Source organism: Ammospiza nelsoni, chromosome 21 (assembly GCF_027579445.1).
Source record: "Ammospiza nelsoni isolate bAmmNel1 chromosome 21, bAmmNel1.pri, whole genome shotgun sequence".
Lineage (NCBI taxonomy): Eukaryota > Metazoa > Chordata > Aves > Passeriformes > Passerellidae > Ammospiza > Ammospiza nelsoni.
This window is the reverse complement of record NC_080653.1, coordinates 11,235,675-11,262,667: the sequence shown is the minus strand read 5'-3', so window position 1 is coordinate 11,262,667 and position 26,993 is coordinate 11,235,675. Positions and strand designations below refer to the sequence as shown.

The window sequence follows — 26,993 nt, the reverse complement described above, 5'->3', positions numbered from 1 at the left end:
TTGAGCAGTGAAATAACAGGACCAAAAAAAAAAACCACTGCAAGAGCAGAGCACTTAGTTTATTAGCCCAGCTATTTCCACTTCCCCCAGCTCACAGCCTGTTCCAGCATGCCTACTCAGAAATTATTTTAATGACCCACAAGGTGTTGCAGTTCTGCTGTCCAGCTAATACAAGTGCTACAGAAGCTGCCTGCAGCTGCATGAAATGGATGCAGAACCCTTAAAAGATAACCATACACTCAGAATCCCAGAGGAGTTTCAGTGCTTTGTACACTTCTTACAGTTCTGTCCCAGAAGGACCAGAGTTCATTTATTTGGACACTGCTTGGGACAGGGCAGCAAGAGAGCACAAATCAAAATAATACAGATCTGGGAAATTCTTTCTGCCTTAGACCAAACCCGAACTTGTTCACCCCTTTTAGTGACCACACATACAGGAGGGCAGTCTCAACCCTCTCTGCTTCCTGAATTAGCAGGATGTAGCAGATTTGAACTGTCCACCTCCCTCCTCCCTTTCCTTCACCTCTTCCCCCCTCCTTTCTGTAGGCATCACAAAGGATTTATAAAAGAGCTACAAAGACATTCTTTTAGACTCAGGCAATTCCAGTAACCTTAGAAACCAACACTAGCTGGGAGCCTGGCAGTTTGGCCACAGCAACAGGCTGCTTTTGTCCTCTCATTGTCAGTGCTGCACCTTTGGCTGTGCCACCCAAAACCTTGCTGGGCTGGAAGGCAACACCAGCACCACACTCAAAATGAACAGCAGGAAATAAAAGGAACCACTTCGTCCTGAACCCGTACTGTTTAACTAAGAGACCACTTAGTTACATCAGAAACAAGCTGGAATAACTTCCATGAAAATTTGTGGAATTTTTCACCCAGGCAGATTCCTGCTGAGGTCAAAGAAAAATTGTGGTTGTTTAGCGATCAAAGGAAACTGAATGAGAACATTGTGACCTGGCCTGCAGAGGCAAAAATGGGAAAAAGAATAGAAAAAGCCTTTTCTGCCTTGTTTAACTGTCAGTGAACTGAGCTCTACGTGTGTGTGTGTGAGACGGTAACAACAGTCCTGCTTTGGCTAATGCTGGGCACAGAACAGTGCAGCACAGCACTGTTAGTATCACAAAGGTAGTGAGTGATTAAGTCCTGCCGTGGCTCCCAGAGCCACAGGCAGCTGGGAATGCACTGAAGGGACAGGAGGGCGCTGTGGGGGCTGTGTCCCCTCCTTACCTGCACCACCTCCTTCCTGACGTTGACGATGTCCAGCCAGTCGTTGAAGCGGGGGTAGCTGTTGAGCTCGGCGGTGCGGTCGCTCAGGGGCACGCTCAGCTTGCACTGCCGCTGCCGGTGGATGTAGTCAATCAGCTTCACCTGGGGAGCAGAACACACACTCTGAGCTTCCTGGGCACGGGCTGACTTTCCCAGGCTGTGCTTGTACTCGGGGTGTGCTGGCTTGTGAGCAGGGCTCTTACATGACACGGGAGTGACATCCTCCTGTGAGCTCTGGGGAAATCCACGCAGTGCATTTCCCTCACACTGAGCTTCTTTGCTCTTCAGCATTCCAGCAGAAGGCAGGGCCTGCTCTAAACCCCCATCAACAGCAGTTCTGAGGCAGGAATAGCCAAAGTACCCAAAGACTCTGAGGCCTGTTATCTGATGGGCATTTCTATTACAAAATCAACATTAAAACCAGCTAACTTAAAAGAACAAAAATTCAGGCAGTTGGACTAGATGATTTCTGCACATCTTCTATTCTAAAGTTTTATCCCAAAGCTTTTATCTCCTGACCATCTCATGGCAAATGCACTACACAGAATTCTTCACTTAAGGCACAAAAGAATAAAACAGCAAAAACGAGTATTGTTTGTGCCTTATGTTTGCTTATCAAAAAGAAAATACTCTCCAAAGATTGCACACTGTGTCACACATTCCCATGAGGCAGGCTTAAGCTTCAAAACCTTCCTAAGAAAACAATGCCTCAAAGCAAGTTAGCTGATCTATGATTTATAAACCAAAACATGTTCTTAGTCAACAAATTTTAGCATCTGGGACATGATCAGACTGAAAATGTAAAGGAAATAACAAACATGGATTCTTCAACCATCATGTGTCTCCTCTTACAGTTTAAGTGCTTTCCTATGAAGTTAGTTAAGAGCATGTTTTATGAGCAATCTATTCCTTACAACTATCAGCTGTAACAAGTTTGTCCCTGCCCACACACCAAATTCTGACAGCAGTGCCATGCAGTTTGAGATTTGTCAAAAAGTGTGTGAATACTGAAGTGATTCCAATTCCTGTAATGCCCAGAGCAATGCAAAGCACTGCCATTCCCAGGAGAGGCAATCCAGGACTGCCATGTCCTAGAAACTCAGCCATCCCTTTGCATTCTCGCCCTGACCACCCCTGCTGAAACCAGAGAAGCCTTTTCACCACAACTTCCCAACAGGGCTTTGGAGCCCCAGCCCTACAATGAACTGGAAATCCCAACCATTCATTCTCAGTACCTCTTTTTATATAAAGGGGCTCACAGCACTTCCTTTTTTCCACCCCTGCTCTGCTTCCTCGGCCAGAGCAGGGCAGGGCAGGGACTGGCTGTGGGCTCAGCAGTGCCTGGGCCCCAGTGGCTGCCACGCTGCTGCTGTGTGCCAGGCAGGGCCCAGGGGCTCTGTCCCTGCCCTGTGTGCCCTGTGCTGGGCCCTGTGTCACCCCAGGGGCTGCTGCTGGCTGTGCTCTGGCTGCCCTCTCTGCGCCAGCCCCTCAGCTGTGCCCTGCCCCGAGTTCCCCTGGCTCTGGAGCAGGGCAGCTGGGATCCTGCAGGCAGCCCTGTGCACTCTGGGGCACACATGTGTCACAGGCAGCCTCAGTGTTGACCTTCTGCTTTCCCACTGTCACACGTCCTTTCCCGCAGCAGCCTGTCCGCAGGGCTCTCCTGTTCACCGCCATGGCAGAAAGCAGCTTGCAGGTGCTGTCCCAAGGATTTTCCTGCTCGGTGCTTGGTTTAAATTTTCTTTCTTTCGGCGTGCTTTTCCCCTCTATGGACACTGACACTGGGATGAGTGGATGGGCAAGGGCCCCTCAGGACAGGCAGAAAGAAGAGGCTGCAGGAAGTTTGTAGACTCAACAGCCCCCGGTATGCCAAAAATCAGCTTACACAAATGAGAAACAGCTTCCCAACTGTGCAATAGCTATGTCATGGAAAAGAGAAGGAAGACAGAGATCACCCAAGCCTTGTCTCTTTGCAGAGGCCACTCGAGGGAAGGGCCAATGACGATATGTGTTCTGATACACAAACTGCAACCACAACATCCAGCCCAGGCAGACAGCTCAGCGTGTTTGTGAGCCTGTCCATGGAATTCCCAGGGCACTGCAGGATGTAGCTGCTGCTGCCCCTGGCTCACCTCACCCTTCCCCATTCCTGGGAACGCCTCAGGGTTGCAGAGCACCTAGGGACAGAGGCAAGATTGCACAGTGATTCTGGAACAGGTACAGCCAGCCCTGATGGGCCTGTGTCTAAAGCAGCAGCTTGGATCTGCAGTCTGACTATAATCTGTTATTTTAGTGTAGGATCTCCCATCAGGCAAGATTTATTTTTCCTGGAAGAAGGATGAGTTATCAGCATACTCGGTAAAGACAGAGCTCCATGCTTCGTTATATGGAACACTAATTACAGGCAAATGCCCTAAAAGTAGCACATGCTCCAGAATAAAGCAGGGAACTGCAGACATTGGAGGTGTCAGAATCTGTTCTAAAAACCACAGTGGAAGGAAAGGAGGGCTTAGCATCTATTTATAAATGAGAAATCACAAATTATGTAAAAGAAACTGTACAGAAAATGTGTGCCCCACGTTACCCAATTCCAGCATGCAGTGTCACGAGGACAGCACGCTGCTCCAGGCAGGATATGGCTGAGGTACAGCCACTGCTTTTGCACTCCTCACAGAAGTTCTCCTGGCCAGCCCCAGAGTAACTCCAGAAGCATCACATGAGTAAGAGAACAGAGCTGGGCTGCACTCCTGGCTCTGACACAGACTGGTCTGAGTGGTCAGGAGCAAATGCACTCATCCCTCCCCTTCTCCCTGCACAGCTCTGCCTGCTCCTCCTGCAGGAGCTCCCTGGAGCAGGCACCGGCCTCAGCTGGTTCGGTACTGCTTAAAAAATACCAGTTCAAGAATTTCCCCTGCCCAGGTGTCATCCATAGCACAAACTCCTAAAGGACACTGCTGGAAGGGACTCTGTGCAGCATGGATTTCAATGTGGAGCTTTTCTCCTTTGCTGGAATGTAACGAATTCTCCAAAATGGATAAGCACTCTGGCAGCACAGGTCTGAGTGTCTCAGAGGGCCAAGGCTGGTTTTTCCCGGATAACTCTTTCGCTTTTACTCCTCAAGTCCAAATTTGTTTTCCCCTAGTCCTATAAATAGTGTATTTGCATTCTCGTCCCAGCCTACATGCACCACGCTTCTCCCCTAGGATGAATTTCATTTTGTTGTTTCCTGCCCAGACTTTTTACTAAACTACATGGTTTGGCTTTAATAGCTGAGCTGTTGCAAAACCCTTTTCTGAGAATATAATAAAATTTCTGGGTTCAGTGACGCACATAAAAACCCACAACCAGCACACAGGTCTCCAACCACAAACTAGACTGAGAGATAAAGCCAATAGTAGCTACTCACTGCCTGCTTGCTAAATGGCACGTCCTACTCATCACAAACGGCAAACCCCACACCAGAAGCAGCAGTACTCCAGCTGCCTTGAACCCACAGAGATGGGAAAGGGCGAGAACAGAGAGAGGATACGGAGCAGCTGGAGCACATCACTGACTCCAGGGCAGAGCCCTGCTGCTCTGCCTGGTGCAGCTGATGGCCAGGACACCAGTCCTCACTGCTCTGAGAAGGGCACATGCTGCCAGGGGCTCCTGGATGCATGGTCATCTCCTTACAGCACCTTTAAAGACCCATTTCCAGCACAGATGAGAAGCAGGTCCAAGAAGTTTAGGAGAAATCTGCCACGCTTGTACTTTTTAATTTATTTCTGCAAAATAAACAGCAGATCTCTTGAGATGCAAGTCTGCCCATATCCATAATCTCCAGCCAACAGCTGGGACTTTAGAGGACGATAAACAAAAAGCAAATGCCCACAAGTTTTTCAGCTGCACTTCTGCAGACATGGCACAGAAAGGCATCTGAAAAACCAGATCACTGACACTGGGGTGCAGAATTCAGGAGATACTAACCAGATAAATCAAGTTTCATGCATTTGGGCATCAATTCTCCCCAAGCTTCTTGTTGATTATGTTTTATTTGTGTTTAGAAAAGTGGCATCTTGTTCCAGAGTCACTAAAAGGCATTAAACTTAGACCTATTGCAGCTTCTGCACTTTGTCAAAACCCAGTCTGAATCCAATGCACTTGATCCAAATAAACATGGAAAAAGGAGCAAAGGCTAGAAGACTCCCCATTTTTCTGAAGCCTTCTGTGGCTTAGTTTCATGTTTTTAATCTGCTTATCTTGAAATACCCTATAAATGCAGCAAATATAGTAATTTTCAACTCACAAAAAACAAGGGAGACTTGGAAATTATAAATGGAAATTATAAATTAACTTGGAGACAGGCAGAGGGAGGACTCTGCTATACAAAGGTGCCAGCCAAGATTTCTTCAGAATATCAACAGTTGGAGACCAAGTTTGATTCAATCATACGTTTCACAACCAAATGCCATGTTTTCACACTTTCACAAAACTTATAATCTGCTCAGTGAAGCCTGCAACTTTTCTTGTTGACTTGAAACATACGCAATGTTTAGAAGAGGAGTTTTGCAATACCCATAACAAACAACTGTCATGATTTAATCAACAAATCAAGCACATGGTCAAAAGCAGATCCTATTGCTCCTGTGCCCAGAGATGAAATCTCTGGGAGCCTGGCAGCACTGGAGGAGATGATAAACATGAGCTTACACGGAAACTTCCAAGGCTACAACCAAGTCCTGCCCTACAATTTACCCAGCTGCTGGCTGAGGCTTTAAAAGGATCAGATCGATGTATGGCCCAGCTCTTGCATGTGGTTAAGAGAAATGCAAATCATCTATCTTGCCTCAGACAGGAATTAATCAGGAAGGAACTCCTCTATTAAGCTCCTGCCAAGAACCAGCCCAGAGGGCAGGGAGCACTCCCTGCAGCACCCCAGCAGCTCCTGGTGCAGCAGGACATGCACTGGCCAGACCAGGATCACAGCGTGAGGGATGTTCTGCATTTCTGCCTCCTCAAACAGAAGACAAAACTTCTGAGCCGGAGTTTATCTGCACAGGGCACTGGGGAGAGTCAGATGAGTCATCTGAAGGCATCCAGTGAAAGTGGATTCCCTTCACACCTTTTGCTGACTCTTATCTATTCTCCCCAGTGCCATTATATATACAAATGCTATGTCAGACCAAAAAACCTTCCAGGCCACCTGAGAACTGAAGAGAACATAAAAGGTCAGAATTGGACTTACCAAATTTGTCTCTGAAGTCATGCTTGACAACCATGTGAGAAACTGATAAAGATCTCACCAGCTACTGGGAGAGCAGCAGCATGTGAGGATACTTCAGGGCACTTTCTCAAAGTCATCCAGTTTAAAGTGAAAAAAGGGTGCAGCAGGGTTGATCCTTGCAAGGGAAAGGCCTAGGATGTCACTGTTATACAGCACACAGATCTGGGGCAGAGCTCAGAAAGCCCCTGTGCAGGTGCCCACACAAGGCTCAGCTCTGCCAGGGGTCTGCAGGCACAGGACAGGCTTCTCTGTGCTGTGCAGCCAACCATCCAAACCAGTTCTGCTCCATGTGAGGGTCTGCAGGGCCCTTCAGCTGACAACAACCCAACCGTGCCGCAGCTCTGCCCACAGAGCACTGAGCTGCTCCTTTGTGAACCCAAGCTCTCAGCGGCTGACTCATCTGAGTGCCCCCAGCTATCTGGATGGTAATCAGCCTCTGATCACAGCATCACCAGCACCAACTGCAGCCTCAGAAATTCTCATTTCCCCCTCTGTTCAGACAACTCCTCCTTGTGCCTGTAGGTATAAAGATACCTGATGGCAGTGTGAAGTGTTCCCTTTCTAGTACAGGGAGAATTGAACCACTGCCTGGTTTTGACTAGTTTAGAACCAAATCTGCTTGCTTAAACTGAGAGAGTGGGTCTGTACCCTTTTCACATGACATATGCTCAATTTGCAGTGAAATCTGATCCAAACCTGTTCATAGAACACTTCGTTCAGCCACAGAGAAAACCATCCTTCCCATCTGTGCTTCCATTAGGAACAGTCACATAATGCAGGATTCAGCTGGAGAGTCTCACAATCTCACAGATTTCCAAACTACCTTGAGATCAGCAAGAAATTCAAACAGCTCTTTCCAAGGCAAGCACAGGATCTGCACAGGACCCAAAGTACGAGGAAGAGAAGCAAAACACTGCATTTCAAGGAATTATTTGTATCCTAAAAAATTAGGTCACTCCATTTGCCACCCACATGGCTTTGCCCTCAAAACCAATAGAACCGAAGCTACTAAAGGATGATATTGTGACCTGTATTTTCACCAGCCATGCATGGTAAAATAGGTATCAAAACAAAATATTACAGAGAAATAACTGGCAGCAAAGTCATTTGCTTTATTTGAGGTGGCATCCGAGAAATAAAAGGGGCTCACTTACTTCCACGTCAGCCTCTGACCTGCAGCCTGTGGAATTCATTCTCTGCTTGAACCCAGCTGACTCATTCAGCAAGAAGCTTGGCAGTGAGCAGGACACCTGTCCAGAATGGGAGGCCTGGTTTCTGTAGCTTTAGCTGTGCTGAAACAGTAGCAGAGCCTGGTGCATTTGCTATCCCCCCCTGCCCTGGTCACACAGGGGCAGTGACAGGCCCCAGGTCTGGGGTGACTGCTGTGCTGGGCCACAGGCACCATGCCCTTGAACAAGAGTGGCTGCAGAACAGTGGCACTGCTCCGAATGCCACAAACACCTCAGGAACATCAATGCACTCAAAGGACCCCATGCAGGAGCACCTTGTTAAAAAAAAGAAAGAGGAAGAAGGATTAAAATAATTTGCACAAAGTGAAGGAGCAGCTCTGAAGAGGGGCCACGAAAGCTCTCTCAGTGCTCTGCTCTAAGCAGTGGCTCCCAGCAGCAGGGACTCTGAAAAGCAGAAGGTGTCAGGAGGGATGGAACAAGCCCCCAGGTGGCAGTCCCACCACGGAGCCCTGGTGCCAGCCCTGCTGCTCCTGCAGGACCCAGCTGTGCTGCTCAGGGACTTTGGGCTCACTTGTAACAGAAAAGGAAATAATTTCTCAATGCATTGCTAAACAGACCCTGCAAAACAGGACCCAGCACAAGCCAGCAGGAAAGGGTGCTGGCAAGGTGTGCTGGGGGGGAGAGGCCTTAGGAGAAACTGGTAAATACAAGCACAGAGAGGTAGAGGGGTAGGGAGAGATGGAACACCAGATGGATGGATTTTCCTTTGAACCCTCAGTCATGCCTGAGGCTGACACAATAGCCACTGCCCAAACACTACAGTATGTTATTTCTGCTTTGTCAAATGATGCAGACAGCATCATTTCTGGGTCACTTGAAGGCCACATACCACTCCTTTTCTTCTCCACTCTTCTCTTTTTCACAATCCCAGCAAGTGAAGCTGTAAACATTCAGTTGAGGCCTTCCCAGCTAAGAGTAGGAGGATGAAACTGCACAATCAAGTAGTTCCCTGAGCCTCATAACATAATTCTCTTCAAAGATTTCGTCCCAGCGAGGCATCCGAGCCTAATGCAGCTACAGGAACAGTGCTCTTTTTAAAGATCAGAGATTTCACACCCACTGAACACTAAAAATGAAAGCCCTCCCCCTCCCCTTGCAACCCGAGGACACACAAGTGTAACAGAATGACTGAGAGCATTCTGCAAGACTAAGAACTGTACTTGCCATTTGCTGAGCACAGCCCTGCTGCTGCCACATGAAATCTGCTGCTCTCAGCTCCCCTGCAGCCAGCAGGGCCTCTTCACCTCGGCCACGGCTGATCGGGCTCAGCTGTGCCTCCACAGGGAGCACAGCAAGCTCCTCCTGCCCAGCCTCTCCTGAAGGCTATTGCTATTTCACACTGCCCTACAGACCTGTGCAGCTTTCCCCTCCCTCATGGAGTTGGGGCACAGCCATTGGGCAGGCCAGTGGATTTACCCAGCTGTGAAGAACACCGCACAGGCTTCTCCAAGCAGTGCAGGTAAACGAGTACCTGTCCAACCCTGTGAAGTCCTACAGAGGCAAATGCAGCCCAAACATAACATTAATACTCTGCCTCTCTCTATAATTATTCAGTATCTTGGCAAACCCACTGGATCTCTCCTCCCATGAAGAAAACAATTACCCCCCACCCCTGGGGGCTTTCAAACGACTGCAGCAGAAGGCAGCAAGTGACAGTGAGAAAGACTATGGAAGGCTCAGAATCTGGAAAGGAAGCACCAGGCCATGCTCTGGGGATAGGAGTTGTGTTACAGCCCATGGATCTCTCTGTAAAATTCAAAACTTTAAGTGCCTTTAAAGAGAATATCCTCCATAGTTTTTATGGCACTAATCATTCTCACACATCTCTGAAAGAACTCTCAGGTATGTTTGGCTGATGGTTCAGGAAGTGGAAATAAAGACACCAACAAGCTGTGCATGTGTAAACTTAGAGCCTAAATAAAGGCAAGTTTACAGCAGACAGTATAAAGCCAGACATTTCCTTCAGCAAGGTCAGGAAGAGAATGACTAATTGTGGATCCCCGTCATATTCCTGCACTTCCCTTTCCTCATTGCAGGCCTCATTCTGCAGGTCCTGAGCACCCCGAGCTGGCACAGAGTGAGCTCCAAGGCAAACACCTTGGATGGGGTCTGAACACTCCCCAGGACAGAACTGGGAGGTCTTGGAAGGAATCAAGCTCCTTCAATGGAGCATTTAGGTGTCCCTAATCCCAAAGGCTTTTTCCCATGTTTCTTCCCCTGCCTTCACAGCGATCTTCCTTTTGTCTTACACTTTTCTTTTTCTGTAGCCTCAATAAAATACAAGCACAAACCTCCAGTCTCTACCATTCCCTCACGTACTGGCTGGGGAATGAGACAGATTAGCAGTTTGTTCTCAGGCTTATTAGCACACCAAGGGAAGGAAACAAAAACACAACAATATCAAATCCTCTGCTTGTTTGACTCAATTATTCGAGCACTTCCAGAGTTCACCTTCCCCTCCTCCACGGCACACACGGTTCCCCAGACTGCTGCCGGGCTGGGCTTTGGGGAAGAGGTTTACACAGAGAAGTGTTAAATCTCTGTAAGAGCAGGCTGCAGGTCGTGGAGCTGAAGATGTTCTGTCTCTGCACCCTGGGAAATCTCAGCTAAGAAACTGTATTCTCTGAAATGCTCCCAATTATTGGGTTTCTGCTAGAAAGAACTGAGCTATTTTGGCAAGGACTGGGGGTCACATTTCTCTTTTCACAGACACTGAGTGAGTGAGAAAGCTGCCATGGCTCACTGCTCACATTTTGTTTTTCAAAAAATCTCCTTGGGGCTCTCTCTTACTGGTTCACATTTGCTGTAGCAACCACGAGGGGTTTTTATCATTAGTTAAATACAAATACAGGATTTAGAGTGCAGACACCTGAACCCAGATTGCCAACCCCAAAAAGAACATTTTTTCCTTATGACCCTGAGACTTTCACCCAAACCATGTTGTGCCCACTTAAAAAGTAGAGAAAAATACAGGTGATGACCCAGTAATAGTTGTATGAGGAAAAATACAGAGGAGACTGATAAGCAGTAATTGGCCATACAGCAGACAGTTCTGCAACACCTACCTGGCATCATTGAGCAGCCTAGAAAGATTTTAATCAACACTTGAAAAAAGATCACAGATACAAAGATAACAAGCTCCAAGCTCAGCATCTTTCAGGCAGGTACAATATCCATTACTTTTGTGAATTTCCACAGAAACTTCACACACCACATTTGTCTCTGTACCTAAGCAGAACAGGAGGTTGGGGTTGGGGCTGGTTTTCCTTTGGTTTTGCTCATTTAAGAGAAGTGTACTGTGACAGTTGGCTAAAACCAAGTTTCTCATTTTCAAAGCATTCTATGGAAGCAAATTAAAGTTCTCAAAACATATTCTTCTAATAAAAACCAGCATTAAATGTACAATGGAAGAAAACGTGCCAGTTTAGAATCAGAGTTTAAGCATTTTGCTTGTGTGTCCAAAAATTATTTTATGCAGAATTTGTGAAAAATCTGAGCTTGACATTTTTGCTCCAGTTGGGGGTTGGAAAAAGGCCTTTAGAACAGAGCAAAGTCCTCACACTTGCCATCACTTCCACAATTCAGAAAAAAGTCCAGAGCATCAGCCTGTAAGAAACATTCTAAAACATTATTTATGCACTTGTATGGTTTCATTCCATTTCTCTTTTCATGCTCTACAGGCTCTTTAGGAAATACTCTTCAGAAAACTTCTTCATCACCCCTTTGCACCCGTTGTGCTGAGTTACATCTCTTTTGTCTTAAAGTCTGTCCTTGGATTATGTGCTGGAGAGAAGCTGAGCAGGCTCTGGGTTCAGGGTCTCCACTGCCCCTGCTCAGCCCAGAGGAGGGACTCACTGTGCTGAGCCACATCCACCAGAAACACACCAAACCCAAACTGCTGAGGAGAAAAGAAAAAGCCATTGTAACAGCCTGTGTGCTAGTCTGTCATGGAAATACTCTCCTCCCAAGGAGCAGGGGAGACACAAAGGGATTCTGTGTTGTATTTCTCTGCCTGCCAGCGGACAGCTCTGAGTGCTGGATGCAAATTCATGCCACAGGAGTTGAGATTTTTCACTGCAGCCAAGCAGCTCTGCATCATTATACAAAGATCACTCATGGGTTTGTCCAACTCCATTTACAGTATTTCACCTTGATCTCTCCAATAGGAACATGGATAAGTTAGGCATTACTGAAAATCCTGGATCCTGAGGATGCTGTAGAAAGCTGCAATGCCACACCTGTACAGTGGCAGACTCTAAATGCCACTGCTACTCTACTACACCTCCTGCCAGGTGTGCTGTAAAACACTACTGGGAGTAACTCTTTCTAGCACTCCTCCAGAATACCAAAGCCAGAAACACAGTGAAGGCCTACAAATGGCCAAGGCATCCAGCAGATCTGCAGACAGCTTCTTACCTGTCTCACAGGCACAAAGTCAGTGCCCACACTCAGCTTTCCTAATACTTGGCTTGATCCAAAAGAGAGCACAAGCTGTCCTTCCACAGCTCAGTCACTCTGAGGATTTCCACAAATGCAAAACTTAGAGTGCTCAGCCATCCCAGGATGAGCAAACAAAATAGCAGAATTCCCTAAGTATCAGCAGTCTTGCTTTAGAATCAACTTCTGAATCCAAAAATGTCTTGAACAAAAAGAAAAAAAAAACTTTTTACCTCCATCCTTCCTTCATAGTCTTATTTCTCTTTTGTGTTTTGGCAAAGGAAACTTATAAATTCAACTAGATTGTTTACAGTATAATCTTGAAAGTGCAAATAATCAGCAGCACATTATTATTAGCTTTCCAGCTGTGATCTCATTCAAAGAACACTGAAGTTATCTGAAACTTCCAGATGCCCTGATTTCCCCGAATGCTGGACGAGGTCCTGCCCGTGCTGCCTGTCACCCCAGCAGTACAACTGAGCCTTGTGCTGGGTTAGGTTACAAACACAGGCATTTGGGAGCTCAATAGAAGCAGTCTGGCTGCGCAGGCTCTGGAGCCCATTTCCATGGCCTGCCTGCAAAGCCCCTGCATGTCCAGTCTTGCAAGCTCTTCAGCACCGCCACTGCCAATCATTTCCTTCAGCTGGAAGGAGAAAGGGAGAGGGCTGAGCACAGTCACCCAGAAATAGGAAGCTGTAGCATTACTCACTACCTTGAGGACCTGCCTGCTCCTCCTTTTCAATTACTCAGCAGATGTTCTTCAATCAGTTACTGGGTTTGTGCGTGCACCTGCCAAAGCCCGATTTCGCAGGACACGCATGCACCCTCTGAGCCCAGGAGGCACAGCCTGCTCCCCTCCCGGCCCTGGGAGTGAGCCGCCGCCCGCTCACGGCCCCGCACAGCCCGGCGTGCCCACGGCAGCGTTCCCAGCCGCTCCATCGCCGAGCTGCTTCTCGGGGCTGCTGCAGTAAAAAACAGCAAAGCTACCCCCAGGAAGGAAAATGCTGCTTCCAAAAAAAGCCACAGTTCTTAAAAATTCCGGTTTGCCACATACACTACAGTCCCCTGTGCCAAGGCTCTGTGTTCTGTTCTCATGATGAGACTCAGGAGGGGGGTTTGCTTCAAGTATTAATGCAGAGTTGGGGGCTTCTGTCTTGTCTGGGGTATTTTGTCTTCTTGCAGAGAAAACAGAGTAGGGACACAGCTGAAAAAAATGTGCGTTTAAAAAAAAGTCAACTATAGGAAATTGCTTAACTGGAATGTGGCAACTTGCCACATTCTCTCTTTTAAAACTGCAAAACAGCTTTATTTTAACAAGCTGCTATGAGATTGTACTTTGGGATTGTCAGGAAGAACAAAATACACTAAACCCTACTCTGTTCAAAATGCTTTGAACCTATAACCCAAGATTTTAAAAGGGAAAAAGAAAAGCTTTGGTATGTTCTGCCATGCAGTGGGATCCGAGATTTTCAGTTTGCTCACCAATTATCAGAATGCTCCCAGAGTGCTGTGTACAGGCACTGAGACACAAAATACAGGACTGGAACAGCTGTGAGTGTAACTGAGATTCAGCTGCCAGGTTAACTGGGTCGCCCACAGCTCAGCTCTAGGAGACACTCCTAAAACAGTTAAAAAGTAAAATGGTGTCAGTGGACTGTCTGAGCTTTATCTTCCCTCCAGGACTGGTGATGCCATTTGCCAGTGAGTCTGCTTCCAGGGTCAGCTCTCTTTCCTTCTCAGCAACCAAACGTTCTCATCAGCACCTGTCCAAAGCCCCCTCTCCCTGCAGTTCCACATCCTCGGGTTAGCCTTCCTGCTCTCTCAAGATCAGGAACATCACAGTCCCAGACAAACCTCTGTGCAGATCCTTTCTGAAAGCCCAGGACCATCCCACTGATGAAGGCAGTATAATTGCAGTGAGAATTAAGGGTTACTTGAAGAATTTTGGGTTAAACGTGGGCTGTGGGGAAAGGCTGTGAGACAGAAGATGGTGTTGCAGAAAGGTATTTTATTTATGGCCTTTTCCCTGGTTTTGTTTTGAAGTTACTGGGATGAGCTGTGTGTTCTACTCTGCTCTAAAGTTGCTGGTCAGTTGTTGGGTGTCTTTGACTGTTCAGTGAGGTTTTGTGCTGGATTAGTTCTTCCTTCCTAGTCCTCTGCTACTCTGCAGGCCACGGGCAGAGCGAGAGAGGCACAGGAAGAGCAGGAGTGCAGGAGTCACCTCTACAGAGACAGAGCAGGATGTGACCTCTGCTCCCTGAAGAGGGCACAAATGGTTAGATCCTCATATCCAAGCTGGTCTCTCCCTAAAGGAAAGGCTATAGCAAGGACCAAGTGAAGCTGTTAATCTGGAGTCAGAAATTAAATTTAATTGTATCAGTGGTGCTTTGTAGGAGGAACTTAGTTATTAACTGCAAAGAAGTCAAATTATTGACTATTCAGATGGATGCTTGCTAAACTAAGCTTAAACACTCTAGTACTTGATGGAACTTCAATTCTGACAAGCTTTTATCTCACAAAGCGCTGGTGCTGCTCCTACCTGAAAGCATCCAGTTCCTGCAGCCTTGGAGCTCTGCTCAGGTAGGACAGAGCTCTGGAAACCAGTGTGACCTGTTTGTCCAGCCCAGAGGCTCCCCTTCCCCACTGGCTGTGCAGCCCTAGTGCACTCTGAATTGAACAGCCTCTGACCCCAGTTTGCTCCAGGAGCTGCCTGAGCCCCGTTTGCCAGGGTAGCACAAGTGCAGCTGGAATGGGCAATGACAGCCAGCCACCACAAGTTAGTCTCATCTAACATACAGACACTGAGCTGTGCAAAGAGTCTTTTCAGCCTCAAATCTTAACAGAAGGCTGAATTAGCGTGCAGCAAAGTACAGTTGAGGGAGGCTTTACTGCTACTAACTTGGTGCTCCCATCCTGGCTGTAGTTACACACGGATTGCTGCTGCTGGGTCTGCACAAACACCAGGCATGGATCCCCAACACTACAATTTCATACTCTGAGGGTAATGATTCACCTAGTTCAGCCCCTTTAATCTCCAGTCTCTCTAAGAGACCGTGGCAATAACTTCTGAACATGCCTGCCTTCAAAGCTATCCTAGATCCTGTCTACACAGGGCTTCTGTAGGATCCTGGATAATGAGAAAAAAGGCATTGCAGTTAAGATGACCAGCTCAAAAGACAAAAACAGGGAGCTCCCACTGCTGCTTTAGAGCTTAATCCTCCATGTATATCTTTTTCTACTTAAAAAGGGACCTTACTTAGTCCAGTATGGATGAGCGCTGAACCAGCTTCTTGCAGTGCCTTAGCTCCTGCTTGCTCTTCCTGTTTAGCTGAAACCCTTGTGTATGAAGCTAAGTAAAACTGACCTAGAGGTTGTTTATGCTTTCAAAGGGTATATGGTCTGTGCTGGAAATGAGTACCTCGATCCAGCCTGACTCCCTACTACAATAATAACTGGAAATGAACTCTGGACCATCAGTTCCCAACCACTCTGGGTTAGATCACGTTGCACAAGGAATATCCCAGCCTGGGGGAGGGGAAGGCTCTCACTGACACGAGCAGCACCTTCTGCTGCAAAGGCTCTGCCAGCAGCTGCACAAGGCTTGGGACCAGGGAGGATCCATATGGAACCAACAAACAGCAATGGCAGACACAGAGAGGAAAACACCTGTGGGTTCCACAGCAGCTGAAAGGAGAGGAACCACTATAAAGCCAACTACTGTACAGTGTCACCTGAACGTGAACCTTGAGACTCGAAGGTAACCTGTCAGGTGTGTGCTCCAGATATCCAACCCAGATAAGCAATGCTAAGGCTCCCTTTGTCTCCCAGTCAGGCCATCTGCAGCAGCAATATGAGAATTACAGGGCAATAAAGGTGCAGTTAATTCCCCTCTTATCCCAACTTCCACATTGTCCTGGCCCAAACACTAAATAAAATCAGGACTAGAAGCACTTTCTCTGAAATGCGTCTGCCCTTGCTACTTGCCAAGAGAAGTTAGGAAAGCCTCTCACGAATAGGCCGACTGCTTTCAGTTCCTCAGTGCGACTGTAACTACTCAGCTTTCACTGGCCAACATTAAAAACTCCCTCCTCGTCTTTGGTCATCCTAGCGAACGAGGAAGGATCAAAGCATGGGTTGAGTGTAGGCAGTGTCTCTCTTACTGCAGAGGGAACTACAGAGTACACAACTTCTCACCCTATTGTCCCTTCTGAGGAGCCTGTGAAGCATGCTGACACATCCAGGATTTCAACACAATTAAATTGTAAATTAGTCTTGTTCTTCACAAAAGGCTCATGACACGCAATGATCTCCAACGAGCTACGATGACCTGCTAAATTCTCTATTGGTCTCTTGGGGGTTTCCAGGACCTCCCTGTACATCATTCCCTAAAGCCAAACAGCTGCACTTACCCACTGAAAGAATGCATGGATTGGGCAATGGTAGGGGTCGCTTTCCTACATACAGTTCTTGATTGCCAGCTGTACTAGTAGTGCACTATCAGCCCCAGGAAAAGGTCCAAGCACTTAAAAATTCAGAGAAGGAGCTTAAGAGTAGTTGGACTTCAAAGCATTCCTGTAATCATTTCAGTGGCAGAGATTTCAGAGATAGATGTGAGCAAATTACATCTTCATACAAACACTGAATATTATTTAGGCCGTGGGCAACAGTACTTGCATGCTAAGGATGAGACCACCATATGGTATGTGGCATTTCTTGCCACACACATGGCTCAAAAGGGACAAGAACAATTAAGTGTCAGTTCTGGATGCCAAGAGAGAGCTGAACAGTTATTGCTGTAAACTTCCAGGTGTACTTGGGTGGATGGCAGCCTCATGCTGGGGCTGTCTCATGCAGAATGGGAGCTGAACTGGCAAAAGAGCAATGTTGCTGAAACATGCATTCAACAAGATGAAAAATGAAAGGTTATCTTGTAACTGTAGAATTTCTACTAAGAGTCAGGTGAAATAAGGCACAGAAAGAATCCTTCTGAATTCTAAAAATATCCCCTTTCTCAGTTGGTTATCCTTTGCTACGTGAATGTTGTTTTTTAGTCCCTTGCTCATTCAAAACACACTTTAACATCAGACCAAGTCTGAAGACAGTACAACAGTACTCGTGTTTAAATAGCTGGAGCTTCAAGTGGGGTCAAGGCCATGCTGTTTAAGGTATTCAGCCTTGAAAGGCACTTATAAAAGAACTGAGCCAGCAGAGACTAGAGCTAAATTCAGCTCTTACCCTAGTTTTAAACTGCTTCAACTCCTTTGTTTTCAGTGCAGTCACATTCAATTGCTACTCCTGTAAAGGAAAGTGGGCTCACATAACCTGACATTCATCTGATGTCAACTGGACAACCCCAAGGAACATAAGTGGGGTTCTCGGTCAAAGCCAGCTCTACTCTTTGCTACAGATGTCACTTACATGATACCTTCAGCAGACCAAGTGTTCCATCAAGTGATACGGCTGTAAATAATTCACCAGCAACCCCATAACACTTGATTAAAACCTACTGAAAGAAGATCTAATTAAATTGTCTTTCAAAGAACAGACATGATATGACGACTGTGTGAAGGGCAGATGGCAAGCAGAAGCTCATTGGAACATGAGAAAATCTTTGGAGGACAGTACTTGGTAGCCAATACTATAAGCTTTGCAAGGCTGTTGGCTTTACAGCTGTGTATCTGCTGTGCTGTGAAATATATGTCTTATTGATTAAATAATAGTTGGACAATACATTGCAGGAATGTAACAGCTACCTTGCTGGAAATTATATGTGCTTTGAGATAAAGCACCACAGCTTACAGAAGGTTTTCCATGTCTTTCAACTTCTGAGGAATAAAAGAGCTTTATTTCATACCTCAAATCTAAGAAGAAATATGAACATAAAACTCACATCAGAGCTCAAGTATAAATCTAAAGTAGTCTCAAAGTTCAAATGTGCTATCACCCAGTTCAAAGTTTTGCATGAAAATAAGAATTTACTGAAGAAAACGCAGACTTTTGTCCTCTGTATAATGAAGTCCATCCCAGTTGGGGGAAGAGAATCTACTGCTCAGAGACAGGCTTTCAAAGTAATTAAATGTGATCCTGGTGCAGCTACCTGAGATCAAAGCAAAGCTGTGCCATGGTACCCACCCTGACCTCCCAGAAGCTAGTGTCTGTTTGCAGTCAGTCAGTCATCTTGGAGGAAAAGCTCCCAAAATTATTTTTCCCAAATAAATGAGTGTTTCTTACTGATAAATTTCAAATCCCCCGTGCATCAGGGTGGCTCTCCAGCTTCCTCCCCATTCTCTCTCCCAGAGTTTGAGGTTAGATAAATCTCAGAGCCACAGCTACTTGCATGAAGAGGCTGAAGGCTCAGCACTTAGAAGAACTCTTAAAGAATTCTAGCAATGCAGAGACTTGCAGAGCTCACTGATGCTGTTCCCACACCACTGAGGCTCTGTGAGGGAAGCTGACAGACCATGCTGCTAACCCACCCTGTAAAACACAGCCAGAATGAGGAGACTTTATTCTTTGCAGTATGAAGGGGCCATGCCTGCAGTGGCAGCGAGCTCACAGCAGGCTCCGCGTGTCAGGAGTACAGGAAGACTGAAAGGGCTGAGCCAGCCTATTCATGTGGAGGATCCATGAGGAGTGAAAGGGAGAGGCAGGGATCAGACCATGCATTTCCTCACGTGTTTCCCCTTCCCCTCTGCACCTTGGTTTTACAGCTGCAGGAAAGATCAAGGCAGAGGTGTGAAAATTGCTGAGTCAGGCCATGTCTGTGGGGCCTCAGAGAAGCTGTCACAGCACCAGGGCCAGAGGACAAAACCTTGTGCTGAGGCAGAGCTGAGCACACACTGCAGAGTGGGGACAGGCAGGACACAGCCACTGCAGGCAGGAGGCATGGGCAGCAGGACATCACAGAGCCCTGCCTAGCAAAGATGAAGAACCTGAAGCATTTTGCATTAAGAGAACTGTGGAAAGTTTCAGTTTTGCTCATAAAGACAAAAGGCCTGAAGTCTTTTGCTTGGCAGATAAAGAAGAGTTTTTAAGGAGACATCTAAAAAAGTCAGGAAGCTATAAAAAACAAAATCTCCCCACTTCAGCTTATTTCAGAAGAACTATGTAACTGTATTTCAAAGCAGGATTTAATCCTCTAGCTTACTCTAGAAATAAAAGGGAAAAACTGCTCTGGAAGAAGAAAAATGTTGCTAGAAAATTGGTAGGAACCAGGTTCTCCAAGAGCACGTAGGCAGCATAAGGGGCATGGACACACATCTCCCCATGAGTGCACCTATTGACAAACCCATCACCTCCCCTAGCAGTGTCTTTTACTGCTGATGGCCAAAAATCAATGAGCAGTTCTCAATCTGTAAAACCTACTAATTATTTCTTCTCTTCAGTTAATAACTAAAACCTCACACTGGAACCTGCAGGCCTCAACAATAACCCATACACAACAACAAGGAGCTCAAGACTTCCTTTCCAAATTTAGGTTGCTTCAAACAGAAGTGAAAGTTCTTTGATAAATCAACAAACCTACGTTTTAGAAGCATGTAAGGGGAGCAGAACTGGACAGGAAGGTACTAAACTCATTGCAAAAAGCTTCTGAAGATTTCCAAGGCCTCAACCCTGAGGCTCCTGGCTGCATGCTGAACACTGGGGTCAATGACCTGTTCTGGCAGCATCAGATCAGACCAGATCAGAGCCTGGATCTGCTGCATCCCAGCAGCATTCCTCAGTGCCACGTTAATTACTGCTCTAAAGAGAGCTCACAGGCTCTGCTATTAGAGCTCTTCCATGTGGGATAACTACTAATCATCCTATCAGGGGCACTCCATACCCCGACCAAAGCGTGATTCCTGACTCTGTGCTTAAGTGTCCTGTGACCCTTCCCTGCTTGCCCAAGATACACACAGAACCAGCTGGATGTTCTCACTAGGCATAAGAGGAACGAGAGACCTGGCCTCTGCTCACTTTAGAATATATACACAAATGATAACTGTACTGACTTTACCTTTAAAGACAGATTTTGACCAGTCTTGAGCTCAGGTGTGTAAGTCCAATGAGATTTGGATCTTCCATCTGCCTCCAGCCCTCTGTGCTGCACTTAGAGCAGGATAAACACCAGACACCTATGATCAGCCTGGGCTGTGATTCCCTCAAACCCAAGAGCAGGGCCTAAGCAAAGGCTTGAGATTCCACCTCAGGAATGCTCCAGGGTTCATTTTAAACAGGTGATGCAAAAAGCAGGTTTCCAAAGAGGGCAGGGAGCCGAGCACAGAACAGGTGACTGTCACCTAGCACAGGTGCAAGTGAACACCACAGCTGCAGCAGTGGTTACCTCATGTCCTTGGAGGTGTGCAGTGGGAGCAGGGCTGGCTGGGACACGCCTTTGGGATCTGTAGGTGCCACAGGAGCTCTGTGCAGCTCTGGCTTAAGGCAAAAGGCCTCTCTGACCACCTGTAAACTTTGGTGCTTCCCAGCTGTCCTCCCACAAGCAAGGCAGAGTTTATCTAGTTTAACTGGGGACTGATCCTGTCCTAGATTCCAGGGGCTATGCCAATGAGGACTGGTGCTAAGCCAGAATGCCAAACTGTTTCCTAATCATGTGCTAGTCTGACTAGGTGCAGATTCCCATCAAAGCAGGAATGCCCACGACACTTCCACGCACAACTGCTCACAAGTCATGTGCTGGAAGAAGTCCCCGTTTCTTTTGGAGCAGGTGTGTTTCCAGATTCAGGGAGCTTCTCCTCCCTATACTTGCCTGCTGTGGCAACTCTGTGCTGCTGGTAGTGTCAACTGTGTGGGATTGCTCCACAGGAGTGAGAAATGAGCAGGGAGGGAAGTCTGAGAGCTGGCTGAGTCAGGATCATCCATACATCACTCTGTGCCTTTCACCACAGCAGTATTCCAGCCAATACGTTCTCCAACCCCCTAACAGTGGAGATAGCCAGGCTTCCTTTCAGCATCATTTTCCTTTTATTAAGGAGAAAAAAAAAAAAAAAAAAAAAAAAAAAAAAGGAATCCCTCTAAGCTGAAAATGAGGGTAAGAAATATTAATCTTAAAAGAAAGGTGAGGGTTTATCCCTCAAGCATCTGATAGATTACACTTAGTTGGAAATATTGTAACAGACACTATTCCTTAAATAATTTGGTATGTCACCTGACTTCTTTGTTAAGTGTTCCTATTTATGACCAAAGCAGGTGATAAATTTGTGTACCCAGTGCTGACTCATTGCTGTACATCTGTCTCTAGCATGCAGCTGGAACACTGACTGGGGCTTTCCTTGGGTGAAATGCAGTTCACAGCATTGGAAATGGAGCAGCAGCCCAAGGTCTGTGCAGGTGGGATCTGGGCAAGCTTGGTCACAACCAGGAGTTCAGCTGGACACAGCTGGGGCCCAGCTTGGCCACTTCCCTGATTCGATCAGCTCTGTGTCAGAAGCTGTGTGCAGAGACTGAGGCCAGTGTGGCAGCACAGGGTGTGGGTTCCTGTGGCTGTGTGCAGGCACAGACAGACAGACAGAGCTCCCAGCCAGGCTCTGCTGGGCTCCTGCTCCGCAGCTCCAGGGCCGCAGGAGGGTGAGCAGGAATAATGCTGTGTTACCAGTGACCACACAGGCAGCCCTAGAAAGGCAAAGGCAGCACAGAGCCTTACTCTGACACTTCCTTTCTTGTTTCCCAGTCAGTGCACCATGGAATCCAACACAAGGCAAGGAGTACACAGAGCCTGACAGAAAAGTGAAGAGTCCCTTGATGAAAACCTGCTCACCAGAGTTTGTCCTGGGAACTCCAGGTAAGTGAAAACACTGCTGCTGAGTTTTTGTGTCAACATTTATATAGAATCAGTGGTAAGAGATGTGCTAAATTCCATTATGATGTGGAAATTCTGATCATAACTGTTACAAATGAAAGATGATGACTGCAGACTAGATAATAATATATGGTCTTCCCTTCTTCCAACTCAAATAGAATCTCTGTTGAAGACCATCTTGTACAAGAAGTGCACAAATTTTAAAAAGGAGAAAGAGTCCTAAAAAAACAAAAGACACTTTAAGAAAAACAAATGTGTTGCATATATGCAAAAAGTAAGATGAAGTAAGAGACTTTCTTCTTCTCTTACATAAGACCTGCCGGGAAAGGAAGTCTTTTCAGCTGAACAAAGCTCATAAACATGTGGCTACAGGTTGCAGTTTGGCCTGAAAAATTCACTACTCCCACTGCTTCCAATTTATAAACCCAGTTGTCCTTCCCTTATGCATGCCCAACTTCCAATTTGCAAGTGTGGACTATTACAATCCTTCTTCCTCTTCTCTCATGCCTCCCCCCATTTTCAAATAGTTGTTTCTGTGCAGAGATTGCTTGGCAAGATAAGCCTTTTCCAGACAAATTGCCAAATGAATTGAGATAATGCCAAAGCAAGTTCAAACAGATTTAATGCACAGGTACCATTCAGCACTGAACGGCTGATTTGTGGAGAGCAGACTGACTTTGTGAGACAGCCCAGCTGGAGTCAGGCTTTCTCATCTGGTGCTCTGTTTGCTGAAGGTGTCAAACAGAAGACATTCCTGAGGAAGAGGCCAAACTGATCTTTGCACACAGGGCCAGGAGTGTCTCTACCATGGATCTAGTCTGGCCAGAGAGCCAGGACAGTTTTCCCAAAGAGCAGGCAGACCTCAGAATGTGTGCTACTGCCTCACCCCGACACTCCCACCATAACCAGTTTGATGCAGCTGCCATGCCAGAGCCACGGCAGTCAGCTCTTCTGAGGCAAGAACCCAGCTAGAAAGAAAATACATCTGCACTCTAAATCCACTCCAGGTCTCACAGTTCAGCCTTCCTCTCTCATCTTTGCTGCAGTCAAAACTGGGGGGTGCTGGGGGAAGGTGTCCCCCCAGTCTGGGGACTCCCACAGCTCACCAAAGCAGCTGTTTCCAGCTGAGAAACCACAGGAACCTTTCCTGCTGCCAGCACCTACGACTGCGTTCTCCTGCTCACCTCCAGCAGACTGGCTTGAGCTGCAGTTGGAAGTTGGATGTGCTTCACCACAGATGTCTAGTCCCACCAGCAGTTTCCCAGCCAGGGAAATGAATCCAGATAGAAACTGCCTTCACAAAGAAATACAGCTAAAAATAATATGCTTCTAACTTTGCAAAACCAATTTGAGTCATACAAGGGATTAGTGTAAGGACAGAGGTAAAGACTGACAGAGCTATTTCTTTCCAAGGATGCTTGGAAACACACTGGATGCTCACTACATGGCAGACATTTTTTGCTCTTACATATGGGTTAAAATTACCATTATTTTCCATTTCAGTTTTGTAGTCAACTTGAGAAGTGAGTAAACACGCTAGGACAGAACTGAAAGCACAGACCAGCACTGGGTAAAAAGAAAAACACTCAAGCACTTATTGGGCAGAAGATATAAAGCTTAAGAAAACCCAAACCAGACCTTGTGGCATCAAAGAACTCAGTCTGCTAATAACCAAACTAACAGAACCTACTTTCCACTACAGGGAAACTCCCTGCCCTTCTAAGAAATGGCCTTCCTACCCTGAAACAGGGTCAGCTCATACAACACATTACACTCAACACATCCTTTGCAAGCAATTCCCACAGCCCTTTCTTTCCTCTCCTTCCTGTATCTCAGTTTTCCCTGAACTCTTCTGAGCCTCTGTGAGTGCTTATCTGTACCTGCCAAGGTCCAGTTTGAAATCCTTATCTACTGTGTGTTTTATTTTGAGAACACCTTACATGCAAGAGGAATGAGGAAGGAATTAAAGCATTGCAGTAAATGGGGAGGGAGACAAGCTTGAGCCCAAGTGCCCTTGGTTAGGTTGGTGTTCTTTACCTGGCGACTACACATCACTACACAGTGTACCAATTATATTAATGGAACTAAGTTTTCACAATTCTTTTTCCTCTGAAGTCTTTGCAGAAGAAAAGCCCTGTGAGCATTCAGCCCCAGCCTAGACAAGCTCCCAGTTCAGGACTAGTAATATGTATAGTACAGATGTGGATGCATAGCACAGATGTGGCTCACAGCACTGCACCATCAGCAGACACTAATCATGACCCACAGAGCCATTTGGTGACTCACGGAGGCCACCAGGAAAGCACAGCAGGCCCTGGAGAACTCTGAGCTCCCAGTTGCACTCTGGACTCTTCAGGAGCTGCCTGCAGAGTCCACCCACCAGTAGTACTCAGCTCCCTGCAGGACCAGAGCTCATGTCTGTGCTGGCACGACCCCACAGGCAGAGGCACACTGCCTCAGTGGCACTGCTGGCACAGGAGTCAGGGCACAGGAACTCCAGCTGGTACCTGAGACAGCTCTGGGCCCACCTCCCTCAGGGGCACCACAAGCAATGACGGCCTGGGGAAGCAAACACAGCCCCTGAGCTCCTGCAGTCTGGCTCTGTGATTACAGCCTGGCACAGTCAAGCACAAGACTCGGGCTATGCCTGACATGTATTTTGGTACAGGCAGCCCAACAGTGCAAAGAACACGGAGTCTGTACCCATGCCCACAGCTCCATGTGTGGGCAGAGATCCAGCACTTGGTTGAACTCCCAGAGAAATCACACACTGGACTGTAAATCAAAGAGATTTTCTTCTGAACATAAATTTTATGATCATTGGTGAATGTGGCACCCATTTATTTAAACAGATAAATGCTGAAGAGGATTGTGTGCACACACTCAACAACTATCACTAGAAACAGCTTTCGTTGCTTTAAGAAGAGCCTCAAGATCATAAAAGGCCTTTACACTTTGTGAATAAGGTTTGCTTTTAGACAGGTCCACAAGCAAAATAGTGATGATCATTTTCCAAAATGATGCTGATTGACATTGTTTGGGCATCAAAAAGGCCCTCAAGTAGGGCTGCCAAAAGGCTCTACAAATATTGTTTCACAGAGAATAGCCTTTGGGATGCTATTTGGAGGTGACAGGAGGAAGAACAGCGCTATAAATTTTTGGGGAAAAAGAACCAACCAAAACAAAACACCCCACAAAACAAACCAACCAATCAGCCAAAACTACAAAAAAGTCAGACAAAAAATAAAGGAAGAATGATAGATTTCCAGGAGACTGTGCCAAAAGCTACCTACCACCTATTGTTTCATGGTTTTCTTCCCAACCTTCATTTCTCATGCGATGGATTTTTCTGCATGTAGGTTTATTACAGTTACAGTGTTGTGATGATCCTTACTTCCTAAAAAGCCTAAAGCTCTGTTTAGCTCCACTGTCTCCAGTACCAGGTAGAGAAGAGGAGCATTAGCATTTGTATCAAACTTAAATCAAAGAAGGGAACAGGAGGGGATTGCTTGCTTAAAGCAAAACTACCTGCCAAGAAGATAAAAGGAAATGTTATTTAAGTTTCTAAAGGTCAAATTAACTAAGGAAAAATACATCCTATGCACTTATACAGACTTTTATACAGAAACAGCTCTTCTTTGAGAGCACCACAGCAGCGCATGTTTTGTGTTTGAAGAATTTCATATAATCTTTCTATACAGCAGAACATCTCTCCAGCCCGGTCCATGATGCCGTTTGAGCCACAGCAACAGAGGGAAAGGGAGGATCAGATTAGATCAGTGAAACTGAGCCAGGGATAGAGAGACAGGCCTGGAGCAGAGGGCAGGAAGCATCAGGAGCAAACACCAAGGACCTGAGGCAAAGGGGAGTTTTCCCAGCACGCCAGGACAGCGGTGTGGGGACACACCTTCTGCCAGCGAGCCCGGAGTCACCTTTGCTCCGCGCCTCACATCGCATCCCGCTCCACAGGGACACGGGAGCCCGGCCCAGGCCCCGGGGCGCGGCGGGGCGGCCGCACGCTGCCTCACGGAGCTGCCGGGCACCCGCCCGACAGCCCGGAGCACCCGAGGGGCTGCCCCGCACCTGTCCGCGCTCCGCCGGCACCGCGCTCCGCTCCGCGGCTTCCCGGGCGGCGGGCCCCGCGCCGGGAGCGCCGAGCCCGCTGACAGCTCCGCGGCGGGGCCGGGGCGCCGCTGTCCCCGCCAACAGCGCTCGGCCCGCGGGAGAAGGAGCGGGCGCGGCGTGGCCCCGGTGCCGAGGGGACAGGGCGGCGGGCAGCGGCAGGCCCCGGCCGCAGCCCCGGCCGTGCGGGGCAGAGGCGGCAGCGCGGCCCCGCTGCGGCGCCCGCGGCTGCCAGACCGCGCCGTACCTCCAGCGTGCGGATCTCCTGCTGCGTGAGGTCGTTGGACGCGGCACACTTGGTGCGGAGCCCGCGCAGGTTGGACAGCGAGATGTCGATGAGGTCCTGCAGCAGCCCGCACTGCTGCAGCGTGGTCCGCACGGCCGGCAAGCCCCGCGGCCCCGCCGCCTCGCCGCCGCTCCGCTCCTTCCTCTCCAGCATGCCGGCGGCTCGCAGGGCAGCCGCTCTATCCATCCCTCGGCATCAGGGAGGCCGGGAGGCGAGGCGGCGGCGGGGGAGCGGCGGAGGGAGGGAGGAAAGAAGGGAGGGAGGCGGGCGTGAGGCGGCCCGGCCCGGCTCGGCCCGCCCCGCTGCGCTCGCCGGGCAATCACCGCGCGGTACATGCGCGGCTGCCGGGCTCCGCAAGCGCGCCCGCTCCGCCCCTGCCGCCGCCCTCAGCGCCCGCCACCGCCCCGGGGCGCTCTCCTCAGCGCGTCCCTCACCCCTCAGTGCCCGCCTCACCCCTCAGCGTATCCCTCACCCTTCCTTTCCCGCCTCACCCCTCAGTGTATCCCTCACCCTTCATTTCCCGCCTCACCCCTCAGTGCCCGCCTCACCCCTCAGCGTATCTTTCATTTC

The 26,993-nt window shown here is 47.9% G+C and overlaps 1 protein-coding gene across 1 annotated transcript in view; it reads right to left on the bottom strand.

Moving 5' to 3' along the window:
• The window catches only part of KSR1 (kinase suppressor of ras 1), a 47,077-nt gene extending 20,444 nt beyond the window's left edge, over positions 1-26,633 (bottom strand). The window contains exons 1-2 of the mRNA XM_059487061.1: positions 26,385-26,633; positions 1,231-1,371 (exon numbers count right to left, since the gene is read on the bottom strand). Coding sequence (XP_059343044.1) covers positions 1,231-1,371; positions 26,385-26,609 — 366 coding nt within the window. The 5' untranslated portion in view covers positions 26,610-26,633. The remainder of the gene's footprint in view (positions 1-1,230; positions 1,372-26,384) is intronic.
• Between the last annotated feature and the right edge of the window lie 360 nt (positions 26,634-26,993).